At 36.9% G+C, this 14,329-nt stretch overlaps 3 protein-coding genes across 3 annotated transcripts; all 3 read right to left on the minus strand.

The window, feature by feature from the left end:
- Nucleotides 1-3,192: 3,192 nt before the first annotated feature.
- On the minus strand, nucleotides 3,193-4,223 carry LOC113783224 (probable LRR receptor-like serine/threonine-protein kinase At3g47570). Its single transcript, XM_027329298.1, has 2 exons — nucleotides 3,668-4,223; nucleotides 3,193-3,551 (listed from the first exon to the last, which is right to left on the minus strand). The coding sequence occupies exons 1-2, from the start codon at nucleotides 4,221-4,223 to the stop codon at nucleotides 3,193-3,195; spliced, it is 915 nt and encodes a 304-aa protein (XP_027185099.1).
- A 489-nt stretch (nucleotides 4,224-4,712) lies between these two features.
- On the minus strand, nucleotides 4,713-5,561 carry LOC113783225 (receptor kinase-like protein Xa21). Its single transcript, XM_027329299.1, has one exon. The coding sequence runs from the start codon at nucleotides 5,559-5,561 to the stop codon at nucleotides 4,713-4,715; it is 849 nt and encodes a 282-aa protein (XP_027185100.1).
- A 2,773-nt stretch (nucleotides 5,562-8,334) lies between these two features.
- LOC113783226 (probable LRR receptor-like serine/threonine-protein kinase At3g47570) lies at nucleotides 8,335-9,114 on the minus strand. Its single transcript, XM_027329300.1, has one exon. It carries the CDS (start codon nucleotides 9,112-9,114, stop codon nucleotides 8,335-8,337), a length of 780 nt encoding a protein of 259 aa, XP_027185101.1.
- Between the last annotated feature and the right edge of the window lie 5,215 nt (nucleotides 9,115-14,329).

The raw sequence follows: 14,329 nt of genomic DNA on the forward strand, positions 1-14,329 counted from the left end.
GCTGCCGTTTTTGGCCCAAAAAAAAAAGAAAAAAAGAAAAAACAGAGCCACTTGGGAAAACTAGGAGAGTTGGAAAAACTACAAATCTCAGAGAGAACGTGCACCTTTAAGACGTTCTTGAATGGAGGGCACTTATGTACTGAAGCCTGATCTTTTTCGGTGCAACAAGAACATCTTGTATGTTGCTTCTCTCTCTAGGAGATTCCATCGTGCAGTCCAGAGCCACTTTCATCACTTTCCTTAAGCAAATTTGCGTCGATGACATGGGCTAATCCATCAGGTAATGAACCAATCACCCAACTCTTCAAGCTCAAGTTTTCACCAAACATTTCACCATTAGGTTTTGTTCTTGTGAAGACTTCCATCATCATAATTCCAAAACTGTAGGTATCGCATTTTGTTGATACTAATCCTTCCAATCCATACTCTACAAGGCAAGACATATATAAAATTCATCTATGTTCTCAAATTGGTTGTAATTTTTGATATTTGGAATTTGCAACGGCAAACAACTGAGGACATAGTACTTTAGTTGTACGAGAAAATTCTTCACCTGGTGCAAGATAGCCAAGTGTGGCTAGTGTTTCGGTGCATGTGATGCTGTTCTCCTCGCCCAACAACTTTGTAAGGCTAAAATCACTTAGATGGGCAACCATGTCTTGATCCAGCAGGACATTACTCGGTTTCAAATCACAGTGAATTACTAGAGTTGAATACTCACAGTGAAGATGTTGCAATGCACATGCAACATCAATCAATATGTCTAATCTCTGCATCAGATCCAGAAAATAGTTGTGCGAATACAACCACTTCTCAAGACTCCCATTAGGCATGAACTCAAGCACCAATGCCTTAAACTTAGGGTTAGAGCAACTGGTGATGACTCCTGTGAGGTTTCTATGGCGAAGATTGCGCAACACTTCACATTCTACATCAAAACTCTTGAATTCCCAGAGTTGTTAATGCATTATGTCAACATTTAAACAAACAACACATTATTGTGTTAGTCTAATTGCTAAAATTGTTATAATTGACATTTCCAAATGACAGGATTAATCCCGAACAGAGAGCTATAAAAGAGAACCTTTCAGGATGTATTGAGATTATTGTGTTGGTCAAATACACTTTACTGCATAGACCTTCAGTGACTATGTAGATATTTCTGAAAGACTCTCAATTCCACCTTCATTCTCAAACTGGAATTTCATTAGGCACTTGGTATATCGATGATTGTGGAGGACCTTTTTGTGGCTTAGGAAACATCATAAAGTCATCCAAGATGCTGAAAGAGGCTAACTCCCATGTTTGTATTTTTTTTTTCTAAAGAAGATTGTCTTTAATTAAGTGGTAGTCAAATCTATGATATTGAATTCCCCCTTTTTCGCCCATTAGCTTTGGTATTGGCATCTATTGGAAAGTTTTTTGCCACTTGCATATTTTGTATTTGGCACATTTTCAACTTCTGTTATAGTGCCTAATCCTTCTGTTATAGCCTAAACCTCCCTTTAGATTTCTGACAATTTTACGTAGCATCCTTGATATTTTGAGTACTGTAACAATGTAAACCCCTATAATAATAAGTGAAATTAAAAGATCATGGAAAATATAGGTAAGTGATATCAAAGTCAAGTATTCATAGTTTACCCTTTTGAGCCGGACACGAAAATGAGTTATATTTTCAATAAAAAATTTGGCATTTAAATGTTTCAAAATTTGGAAAAAGGAATGGCCCTCATCGGCTTGAAAGCGAAGGGTCTAAAATTGTCCATTTGATTGGTAACTCCCATATTACCATTGTTTTGTTTCTGGTGAAAGAACAAGATAAAATGGCAACTATTGATGCATAAAATAAGAATCTGTAAAGAAGTCAAGAGGAAAAATAATAGTCTATCAATAACAGCTAAAAGAGAAATTAAGTCTCTAAACGCACAGGATAAACACAAAATTTGGATAGCTCTGTTTTGCTAAATAATATTTAGCTTGCATTATAAATACATTTTTATGCCACATACATTACATCGTAAAAAATGTTACAGTAATTATTTCAAATAATACTCTATCCAAACGCTCTTGTACCCCACTTGTGGATAGCTTGGCATTAAAATTTTCAATCTTTGTAAACATGTGCCAAACCTGCTTTTTATCTAGCCATTAGGGCAGGGAGTCAAAGACTAGAAAAACCAATTTTAAATGGCATCTTATATTTATGCCATTAATAAGAATTAAGCCTTATTTAATTTTGTCTGTAAAAATTCAAGTTCTCACCATTAAAGTTGGAATATTGGTAATAATATTAAAATTTTTGTTGTGGCTCACCTTCACTCTTTTCGTATGCTTATGTGCCCCCCCCCCCCTCTCCAAAAAAAAAAAAAAGCAGCCCTTAAAAGGGTGATGTGTAGAATTTTATGTGCATGAATTTTAATTCGAAACTCTAGGATTTACAAGGTGTGGTGGGTTAAACTTTAGAGTGCATGAGAACTATTCTGATTTGAGGATTTTGAGAAAGCCAATCAAAGTTTGCTAGATAAATAATTTTAATTAATTTATCCAAATCATTACATACTTCCACAACCTATCGCTTTACCTACTAATTGCAACTTTTTTGACACACTATTTATTATTATTTTTCCATCTATGGCTTAAAAGTAGTTTTATTATGCATGACATTGATTCAGTAAAGGCTCACTATGAAAAGGATTACAGGTCCTTAGGTGCCCATAATCCAATGGGATTGGTGAATATTGTGAGATAACTTTATTATTACAAATTAAGGGCTATCAATCAGGTGCAAAGAAAAGAAATAAGAAAACAATTATTATAGGATTTTTTTAACGGATGTCCTATGGACATTCGTTAAGACACCTACATTTTATCCAACTTATCATGTATATATACACACTAATAATTACTATTTTCTCTTACATTTATACACTTTTTCTAATTAATCCCCTTGCATTTATACGTTTTTCCTAATTAATCTTATTTTTTTAAAAAATATAACATCTGAAATACATCTTAACGAGTGCCCATAGGGCACCAATTAAATAGAACTGATTAAATGCTATGCTTACTTGGCCTAATCTTGTTGAGATTTTTCTCCGCCCTGCCAGTACAACACCACTACAATTTTATTACCTAACGAGACAATCAAGAAGAGAGTTGCAATCTTGCTTAGAGAACATGCATGCACTATTAAGCCCCTGAATAGAGGGGACTCGTGTACTGAAGCTTGATCTTTTTCATCGCAACAAGAACATCTTGTATGTTGCTTCTCTCTTTTGGAGACTCCATTGTGCAGCCCAGAGCCACTTTCATGATCGAGGCTATGCAGCTTAGCTTTTCACCAATGCATTTATCACTCTTCTTTAGCAAATTAGCATCGGTGACATTAGCTAATCTATCAGGTATTGAATTAGCCACCCAGCTCTTCAGGCTCAATTTTTCACCAAACATTTCACTGTTGGGATTTGTTCTCGTGAAGACTTCCATTATCATGATTCCAAAACTGTAGATGTCGCATTTTGCTGATACCAATCCTTCCAACCCATACTCTGCAAAAAGCATATAAATTCATCATATGTTCGTAAATTGATTGTAGCTTTACAATGGACTTGCGACTAAAACAACTGGGGAAATAGTAAGTTAGCTATGTTAGAAAATTCTTCACCTGGTGCGAGATAGCCAAGTGTGGCTAGTGTTTCGGTGTATGTTATGCTGTTTTTCTCGCCCAACAACTTTGTAAGGCCAAAATCACTTAGATGGGCAACCATGTCTTGATCCAGCAGCACATTACTTGGCTTCAGATCACAATGAATTACTGGAGTTGCATACTCACAGTGGAGATATTGCAATGCACAGGCCACATCAATCAATATGTCCAATCTCTGCATCAGATCCAGAAAACAGTTGTGTGAATACAACCACTTCTCGAGACTCCCATTAGGCATGAACTCAAGCACTAATGCCTTAAAGTCAGGATTAGAGCAACTACTGATGACTCTTGTGAGGTTTCGATGGCGAAGATTGCGCAACACCTCACATTCTACATCAAAACTCTTGAATGCTCCATCGACTTGTAAATTGAACACTTTAATAGCCACAGCCCTTCCATCGTCAAGAGTACCTCTATAAACAGATCCGAAGCTTCCGGTCCCCAGCAAATTGCTTTTATTGTACCCGTTAGTTGCTTGTAGAAGTTCAAAATATGAAATTCTTTCTGGCATTGCAACCAAGGATAAATCTGCTCCACTGGAAAATTCATCTTTCTTTTGATATCTCAAGTAAACAAATCCAAAGGACAAGGCTCCCACTGCTATTATTACCCCGAGTGAAATAAAAATGGTTCGATGCAGCTTTTATATTCTCAATTTGTGAGCTGAAAAACTTGGACATGGGGGCACATGAAACCTTTGAGCTCCACAGAGGGCTTCATTTGAAGCGAAGGATTCGGTAGTGCAGTTTGTAAATGGCCCTTTGGATGGAATTTCACCACTCAAATTGTTGAAAGAGAGATTGATATTTTTAAGATACCGAAGGTTCTCCATTGATATTGGAATTGATCCAGAGAGAAAGTTATGTGAAAGATCCAATGACTCCAAGCTGAACACCTTACCAATCGATTCTGGGATTGATCCTTGCAATCTGTTGTGTGCTAAAGAAAGATTTTGCAGGTTCTGCATATCTCCAATTGAGCCAGGAATGCCACCTGAGAACTAATTGGTTGACAAATCTACCCAATTTGCCATCTTCATATTCGTAATAGCATACGGCAAAGATCCACTCAGCAGATTTGAGGAGAGGTCAAGCTCCAAGAGATCTTTTAGGTCCCATATTTCCTCAGGTGGAGCAGAATATAGTCTGTTGTGACTTAGGTTGAGATGCCTCAGGGAAGTAAGATTTCCGAAGCACTTTGGAATTGAAGCCATAAATTGATTTTGTCCAAGGTTCATTGTATCCAAGTTGTGGAGAGCACAAAGAAGATGCAGGGGGACTCTGCTAATTAGTTTGTTCATGCTGAGATCCATGTATTGAAGCTTTTGCAAATCTTTTATTGTAGCTGGCAATGACCCAGTTAAGTCATTGTTTGATAGATCTAATAGGATCAAACTTCTCAAGTTTCCAATTCCATCAGGAATACAATTCGGTGCATTTAGTTGTTCAAGGGAAGTTGAAAGATTACTGACCGAGTCTGGAATGATCCCATTCAATGGATTGCCACCCAAAAACAATATTGCCAAATATTTGCATTTTGCCAATGAAGTGATGAAGCTCAACTCCGGAGATGAGAAGTCGCTCACTAAAAGGTTGCCACTTAGATCCAGCAGTTCAAGGAACCTCAGGTCTCCCATGGAAGTGGGAATTGGACCCGTGAACTTGTTATCAGCAATTTCTATGAGATGGAGATTAGAAGAATTTGAGATTGAACTAGGTAATGCTCCAGAAAGATGATTATTGCCGAGATAAAGGTATTCTAAATAAGGGAATGTTGATGGAAGATTGCCTGAAAGTTGATTTTGTGTAACTGACATAATACGCAACTTTGAGAGGTTGAAGATTTCCATTGGTATGGAACCAGTTAAGCTATTGAATTGTAAGCTGAGTTGTTGGAGAAAGTACCAGTTACCAATCTCTCGTGGTATGACACCTGCCAAAATAATATTGAGCACATATATTAAATCATGTAAGTGTCTAATTTCTGTCATTGAGAAAATTGTCGTACCTGTTAAGTTGTTGAATCCAAAATTTTGCATTTTAATCATAGTTGAATTACCAATCTCTTTTGGAATTTGACCTGCAAAAATGAAATGGAATAAATATCAAGAAGTTGAGGATTTTGATGGACGTTTTAAAGAAAAGTAAATGAAAAAATTAATTAATGGGCCAAAAGCGGGAAATTGGCCACATTCCGGCGCCCATCAACATTTTAAAATTGGCTTGTTTCGGAATTAAAAAAAAAGATATTTTAAAGTAAATGCATGTGAAAATTAAGTTTATTTTTCAAAAAAAAAATTTTTTTTTGGCCATTTGTGGAGCCCTAAGAAAACACGAATACGTTTTGGCCCTTAACTTGTCTATGGTGAAAAAATTAGCAAGGATCTTACCTTCTAAATAGTTGTGACTCAAGAATAGCACCTCGAGCTTCTTCAGGTCCCCAATTTCTTTCGGTATGGATCCTCTAAAGCCGTTGAAAGACAAAGACAGTGTCTGAAGTTCTGAACATTGACCTAAACTTTTTTTTTTTTTTTTTTTTTTTTTTTACCATCCCTTAATATATTAAAAATCGAGAAAAAAAATACATCAAATTAGAGGGGGGCCAAACCTGACCTCTGTTAAAGAAAAAGAAACATGTAATGATGGAAAATAAACACACATATAAAGGAATTGTAAAGACATAACAGATCAATCCAAAGAAATCATCCACACGAGGGTGCTCCACATTTGTGTGACTGCGAGTGAGCATTGGAATTTGGTTTGAGATCTTGACGTGTTTGCATTGTTTTACCTTTTTTTGAAAGCTGTTTCCTCTCGCTTTCTTTGAAATCACTTGGGTAAATTGCTGTTGTACTAGATTCTGGTCTTGATCTTTGTGTTTGTCGTGTTGTGAATCGTCTTCTTCTTCTTCTTTTTTGTCGTTATTGCATGTTATACTTGAACGAATAAAACTAATTTGATGTGGTCGGGGAAGTGTACCATGTAATTTTTCCCATTTAACCTCTTCGAACACATCTTTGAAAGCTGGCACTGGATTTTGAGGCACCGTGGTTTTCGTTTCTGTTCTTGTACTTGTACTTGGAACCACAAGGAGTGGTAAGGCAACGTCGGGGTCAGTGGTGTCGACCTTTTGATGATTATCGTCTCCCAAATTCTGCTTCTCAAAAGCTTGGGACCCATCACTTTTATTCCAATTAGAATTTTCAGCATTTTGATTTCTAATTGAAGTATTGTCGGCCATTTGCTGCTGACCATCTCCCAATATTTGCTCCACTAGAATATGGGACTCCTCACAATCATTTCCAGCAATGTGATCGCATGGTCCCTCCCTTTGGTCATCAACAACGAACTTTGCTTTTCCATGCTTGACAGCTTTTTCGTTGCAGTTTTGCCCTGGCACAGCAGCCCCCTCTATGGGCTCCATCATGCCTGGGCCTGCTACCACGTTCAGCTCCACCAGCGCCAATTCTCCCGTATTAGCAGTCCCTTCCATCACTTCCTCTGGTTCGCCAATCACGCGGTCAGCCATAGCGTGAAGAATGGCATCAGCAGCAGCCTCTATCCCCTTCTCCACAAGCACAACCGTAGACCCTCCAAGCTGGTTCAGTAAGCACGATGCATCTCCCACAGCAGTAGTAGGGGTGTCAACGTGCAGTGACCCCTCGGAATGGCTCTTACCCGAATTCTGTGTCGCACCAGATTTCACCCCATCTCCTTCACTCACCCCCCTTCGCTCCTCATCCTCTGTACGCTGCGTGTTAGCTGGTGAGGAGCGAACCTTTGCACCCATCACCCCTGTGACCAGATCCTCCTGCGTCTTGTGCAAACGCAAATCAGGGTGCTTCACACGGCAATGATTCTCGCCATGCCCTTGACGATAGCAGTGGCTGCAATAATTAGGGAGGTTCTCAGGGATAAGAACCTGCCAAAAACCATCCCCATCTCCCATATCGACCCACACCCTCGACGGAATCGATTTGAGCAGATCCACCTCAACACATACCCGTGCCACATTCGGTCGCGAAAACGAAGACGTAGCCGCATCCACGAATAGCGGCGTACCCAAGCAGGAGACAAGATGAAATAGACATGGCTTAGCAAATAAGTGAATTGGGAGTTTGGGCAATCTAAACCAGACGGGAACAAGGGAAGACTCTCTGTTCACATGGAACTTAGATGTCCACTTAAAAACCCTCATGGGGGATCCATTCACGTGCCACAAACTTCGTCCCCAAACGCGAAGGAAATCCGCTTCACACTGAAATTTCAGCAACACATGCCTAGCATCTAACAATCCCACAGTCGCCGTATCCTTCAAATCAAGAGTCGACAAGAATTTCCTCAGGTCAGGCAGCAGCGGCCGCCCCTTAGAGAACTTCCCAACCAAAGTGTAGCGGAATGGAGCAGCAACCACTGCTATGTCAGCCGCACTGAAGACCACCGCAGGCTCTCCACGGTGTGTTGTCATCCTCGCTTGAACTTGCACTACCTCGGACGTCGGTTGTGGCTCAAACAACGCAGAGAAGGCCTTCTTCCTAAAGGGGGAGGAAGAGGCCGACAGCCCCCCACCCGGAGGAGGGGGGGCAGTCTCGGCTGCCATGGTTAATTAGATTTGCCAATGGTTCATGAGCAAGAGAGAGAGAGACCTAAACTTGAAGGTAATTGACCATTCAGCTTATTCTGTGACAGGGCAAGCAAACTTAGCCCTCGAAGATGGTGACACATATCACTTGGAATAGTTCCTGATAGGCCATTACCCGTTAGGCGCATCAACTGCAGGGAGGAAATATTGAAAATCCCCGTGGGAATGTTTCCTTGCAGAAGGTTGTACGAAAGACTTATCTCCTCTAGCTTTGACATGTTAGAGATGGAAGAAGGGATAAGACCAATGAAACTATTGTTACTGAGAGACAAGCGAAGAAGTTGAGGAAATGAACCAATCCACCAGGGTAACTCTCCTTCGAGATTGTTGACACTCAAATTAAAGAGTTTTAATCGGCGCAATCCAACAAACTCATGTGGTAGTTCTCCATGGAAGTTGTTCGCACTCATGTCAAGAGAAACAAGAAATGATAGATTTCCCAGTTGTGGAGGGATGATGCCGACAAGACCCAAGTTAGCAATATTCAGGGCAGTCACTCTATGATGACGAGACCCGCAAATGACTCCAATCCATTCACAGACTGAAGAGCCGACTGACCAGTTTTTGGCCAAGATTTGTAGAGGGTCAACTGAAATGTGAGCCCTCAAGGCAAGAAGAGATGACTTATCAGTGGTAATATTGCTCGGGAACACGGCGAAGGAAGCTGAAAGAAAGCATAGCAACACAAGTCCAAGTGGGGAAAGGTGGTGAAATTTCTCCATGGCCAATGTTGCTACATGAAGGAGGGAGAGGGATTGCATTATATATTGGTCTCAGTAGTATGGATTTCGATCTATTAAAGATTTCGATTTATTAAAGAGGAAATTGATAGGGAAGATTGCAGGTACGTGGCTATCTTCTATCCTAGAAGGTGAATGGAATTGCGAACAACTGACTAAGGTTGAAACACCTTTGGAAAAACTATCCTAATGATGCTAATGAAAAACACACTGAGTAAACTAAAAGTCTTTGCGGTGGTCAAAATTTTTGTGGTGGTCAACCACTATGAATCGTGGAGAACACTCTTATGCCCTTAGATTATCTATTTTAACTCCTAGATCTATCTACTCTTGCCAAGTTTACTTGACATAGACATTAAGGCAAAAGATACATCATTCTCTAAAGCACGTATGCCTAAAATCATTGCGTGGAAATATTTGTACTTGACCTGATTGCGATACTTCACTACTTCTCTAGAGCCAAATTCAAATATCTTAAGCTCATTTCTTTCAAAAAAAAAAAAAAAAAATCTTAAACTCATCCTACCTAAAAGTCCCTATGGACATGATTAACTCATTGGGACTCGGGATCAATTATGACTACTACAGTTATATGTTCAAAACTTGCCTAAATGATCAATTAAGTAGCCTTGTTAATTTTGCAAAAACACTGGCAAACAGTTGCTTCAATAGTTCAAGAGTGATCAAGAAAGATTAGTCTGTACCTAGTTAGAAAAACAAAGAAAAGCAACTATGGAACAAATCAGTAAGTGAAAACATTTCATGAAACGCATTTTGAGGATTTATTGCAATTCAAGACATGTATTTTTACAGCCTTGGGTGGGATCTCAGTAGATCAACTGGGACATAAGGACCACTTAAAACTAATTGCCAAGGTTCGAGGATAAATCAAAATGATGAGCTTTGACAATTAGAAGCTAAACAGGATGAAAACAAAAGTTAAAAGTCCTTCCACTCTGGGGAGTGACTTCAAATATTATTTCCTTAGTTGAAAAAGTTTACAGAGTACACAGTATTTCCTTAGTGGAAGACTGGAAAAAAAATTCCTAGTGGTTAACGGCGATCTAATTATAAGATATTATGCTTCCACTCAGGTGTGTGACTTCAAATACTAAGACTTGGTCATGCAATACACAGAAACCGGATTATTTGTTAAATATTCTGAACGATAACTATGGACAGAAAACTTGTGTTGTAGCTTCATCTCAACCGTGCATAAAATGCTAGAAAATGATGGCTCAACATTACTAAAATTCCTGCTGGTTAATAATGTTGGTGCGACTTCAACTTATCCCCTTTAGTTGGTGCTTATTACTAATATTACTAATGTTACTATTATAATTAGTAATTACTAATCTACTCTAAATTACTAGTAGCCACTGATATTACTAGTAATGTTGTAATAATTTCTACAATTAGTAATACTGATAGTAATTACTAATATTAGTAGTAACTAAGAGTGCAATAGCTAGAGACTACTAAGTACTCAAATCAACAGTGTTAATTCTAACTGAATTTTGACTACTAGAAGAATGAAGAGTTACAATTCTATTAAGCTCATGATGGACATTTAATTGTATCCAAAATTCATATAACCACATATTATAAGTCAAACTAATATTATTGCACCAATCTCCTAGTTCCGCCACCATCCACCATATAGGGTAGGCTAGGAACCTTTCAAGATATGGTTCATCTAGCAGTAGGATTGATTTGAAATCCAAATAAAGAAAATTTCTTGCCAAGCAGCATATTGGATGCTCATTTAGGCTTCATTTGGATGGACAGAAAATGCTAGAAAAGATAGGATGTTGAAAGAAAGTCTTATCATTTTGTTTCTTTGGGAGTTAAAACAGGGATGGAAAAAAAATGAAATGAATGGATAAAAGTCCCTCCAATTGGCGAAAAATTTTTCCGCCCAAAATTGGGAAGAAAAGGAGGGAAACTTCGTGGGCGCCAAAACTTATTTTCAATATGACAATTTTGTACGTTAAAAGTTGATACAAAAATTTATTATTTCCAATGTGTCCTAAAGCTGATGGTAAAGGCATCGATGCAAAGCTCTTCTCAGTCCTATACTTTCAACTAGTAACAAAAAACAATTGGAGGGTTAGTGGGAGCTCTTCTTAGTCCTATACTTTCATCAATAATTTTTTTGTTTTTGTCTATATTAGTTAGAATTATTTAGAAAGAATCATAATAAAATTGATGTTAAGTTGTCTAAAAATACAATACTTAGTTAATGTATATTTTCTTTTTGTTTTGTAATACTTTTGCTTTCTTTAAGCATATTATTAATAAAAAATCATAGCCATATTTTGTTTACAAGGATAATAATAAAAAGTAAGAAAACTAGTTGTAGGTACAATAAAAGGTAAAAAATTCTATTTTAGAAAATCATGCCTGTATAAAGCTGGTAATTTTTATTTGATAAAGAAAACACATAAAGAGCTGGTAGTTTATAGGGAAAATGGTTCCCTTACTTTTTTTTTATATGTAACTATTAAACACTTATTTTTTTCTTTTTTTTTCAGTCATTTATATGCGATTTAAAATGTAAACACTTAATTATGAATTAAAGATTTTTCAAAAAAAAAAAGATATAAATAATTGGTTGTAATACATGAGTTTTATTATTTCATATATTTTGCTTTTTGCTCTATAGAAAAGTGGGTAGGGCATTTTACATTTTCATTGTGCGAAACACGTTTATGCCTCCTAGTTTGGATAACAATGCCGATCCCATAAAGGCATGGGTATAGAGACATAAAAAAGTTATCATGCTTGATGTATCAGAAATTTGTCTTGCACCATTTGAGAACTCAACATATTACTATTCACCTTGTGAGAATGTATATGTAATTGTTTTAGAAATTTATTTTGCCCAAATATTCTGTTTATTGGAACAAGAAAGCAAATCTTTGGACTTTGATTTAAAAATTGAAAGGGCAAATACGTAAAGTTGTATTCTTATAAAATCCTTTCTTTCCATATCTCTCCAACTCTCAAATAAGAGAAAGATGTTTCTTTTGTTTTGTTTCATTGAACTCTCAAATGACATATGCATCTTTTCCCTTCTTTTCCTTTCTTTCCTCAAGTTATCTTTTCTCTTCCTTCATAAACTCCCAAACTAAGCCTAAATCTCTCCCCAGATGCAAAAAAAAAAAAACAAAAAAACACTGTTCAAATAATACGGGCTCTTCATTAGGTGACAATGTAGTGTGTGTGTGTGTGTATATATATATATATTTGGAACATTTAGAGTCATTCTCTGAAAGGGAACATTCCAACAGGCTTGCCATACATGCTAACATGGTGGCTTTAAGTGGTTATGCGGCTCTATTATGTGCGTGTGTCTGTGTGGATAACAGTTAGGGATGCAAACGAACCGAGCCGCTCGTGAGCGGCTCGAGTCGAGTTTGACCTGACTCGAGTCGAAATCGAGTTCAAACTCAAACTCAAAATATTAAGCTCGTTAGTTCGCAAGCTCAAGTATATATATATTTTTTATTTTTTTATTTTAAGTATATATTTTTTATTTTTTAAGTATATATATATATTTTTATATTTTTATATTTTAATAGTAAAATTACATATATATATCCTTAATATTTTATTATTTATTAAGAAAAAATATTATTTTATTTATTTTTATAAAAATAAAATAATTATTTTTTAAACTCGAGCTCGGCTTGAATCAAGTCGAGCTCGAGCTCGAGCTTGAAATTGTTAGTTCCACGAGCTCGAGTTCTTGTTTGAGTTCAATGAAATTAAGTCAAGACTCGGCTCGATTAGACCAAATCTCGACTCGGTTCGGCTCGTTTGCAGCCCTAATAACAACTATTGGCAGATGCAAAGGGGGCGGGAAGGGGTAGCCACTCCACCAAGATATTGCAAATATTTGAGGAGCCCCTTGAAAATTTGATATGTTCATTTATGTCCAGGTAAAGATGTCTACATGTTGAAAATTGTGTCCCTTTATTTGTTAAAATACTATATTTTTCTTTCATTTTTTTCTTTTCTTGTTGCAATAAGAAAATTTTACCTTTATTTCCTATAATTTAGCTAGTATTTTGTAGAAACTCGTGAATTGTTGAGTTTGTTCTTCCTTAGAATAAACATAGCTTGTTACAAGTCTGCCAACCATTTTCCTTTTCAATATTTCTTTTACTTAGGGTTCTTAGGCATCTATTTTTTTGGATAAAGTACGTTTTATCCCCTTGTGATTTTACATAATGTCACATAACCTCCTTAAGATTTTAAAATTGTCATAAAACTCACCTATAATTTTATATAAAGTGAAAAATGAACAAAATGGACCATCAGTTATGATGATTGAACAAAACATGCTCCAAAAATGCGTGTAATGCAATCATAATATTCATTTAATTTTCTCATAGTTTGCATGAATATTCGTTTCATTCCCTTATAGTTTTTGCATTTATTCACACAATCCCGGTATAATTTTATGCAACGTAGTTTGACTAAAACTTTCTGTGAAGTATTCCTTCATATACAGTGAGTCCAGAGACCATTCTCACCATCAAGAAGTCTTCCTTCAATTTACGAGGAAAAGCAAATGATTCCCTTAGAAGTAGTTTCAAAGAAATTCAATTTGATATAGTGCATAAGATGCTATTGCTACATGTAAATCTCCTATTGGCACTTTCAAGAAGTGATATCTTATATGGACTATGGAGAAATATTGGCGAAGGATTTAACGCTACAATTCAGGCCCTGTTTAGTTCTAAGAATGCATTGAGAAAAGTGAAAGTGGATTTCCATTGAGAAATAGTTCAAAGAAATTCACTTTTATCTTCCTCACATTTCCTGGAATCAAACGGAGGATTAGCGTAGGCTTTTTTTATTATTTAGAGGGAATTCGGATGCAATTCATTTCAACACACCACTGTGTTAGTCTAATTACCAAAACTATGACGTTTCGAAATGACAAGATTAATCACAAACAAAGGGCTATAAAAGAGAACCTTTCTGGATACAATGAGATTATTGTGTTGGTCAAAAACACATTATTTCATAGGCCTTCAGTGACTATATAGAGATTACTGAAAATTCAGACTCAATTCCGCCGACAGCACGAAGTTTTTAAAATTCAGACTCACTCTCAAATTGGGAATATCATTGACTACCAGAGCCAATTTCACGTTGAATAAAACGCAATCCAACTTGCCAAGAAACAAAAATGTTCGTCACTGGTACCAAGCAAAGTGTAGTA

The sequence above is a fragment of the Coffea eugenioides genome, chromosome 9, assembly GCF_003713205.1.
Source record: "Coffea eugenioides isolate CCC68of chromosome 9, Ceug_1.0, whole genome shotgun sequence".
NCBI lineage: Eukaryota > Viridiplantae > Streptophyta > Magnoliopsida > Gentianales > Rubiaceae > Coffea > Coffea eugenioides.

Bases quoted from the DNA above. Each gene is read 5' to 3' on its own strand.
- LOC113783225 (XM_027329299.1), bottom strand. From the start codon at position 5,561: ATGGAAATCTTCAACCTCTCAAAGTTGCGTATTATGTCAGTTACACAA.
- LOC113783224 (XM_027329298.1), bottom strand. From the start codon at position 4,223: ATGCCAGAAAGAATTTCATATTTTGAACTTCTACAAGCAACTAACGGG. The intron at 3,552-3,667 runs GTGAAGAATTTT...TGCTTTTTGCAG, and splicing joins ACTTGGCTATCTCGCACCAG to AGTATGGGTTGGAAGGATTG.
- LOC113783226 (XM_027329300.1), bottom strand. From the start codon at position 9,114: ATGCAATCCCTCTCCCTCCTTCATGTAGCAACATTGGCCATGGAGAAA.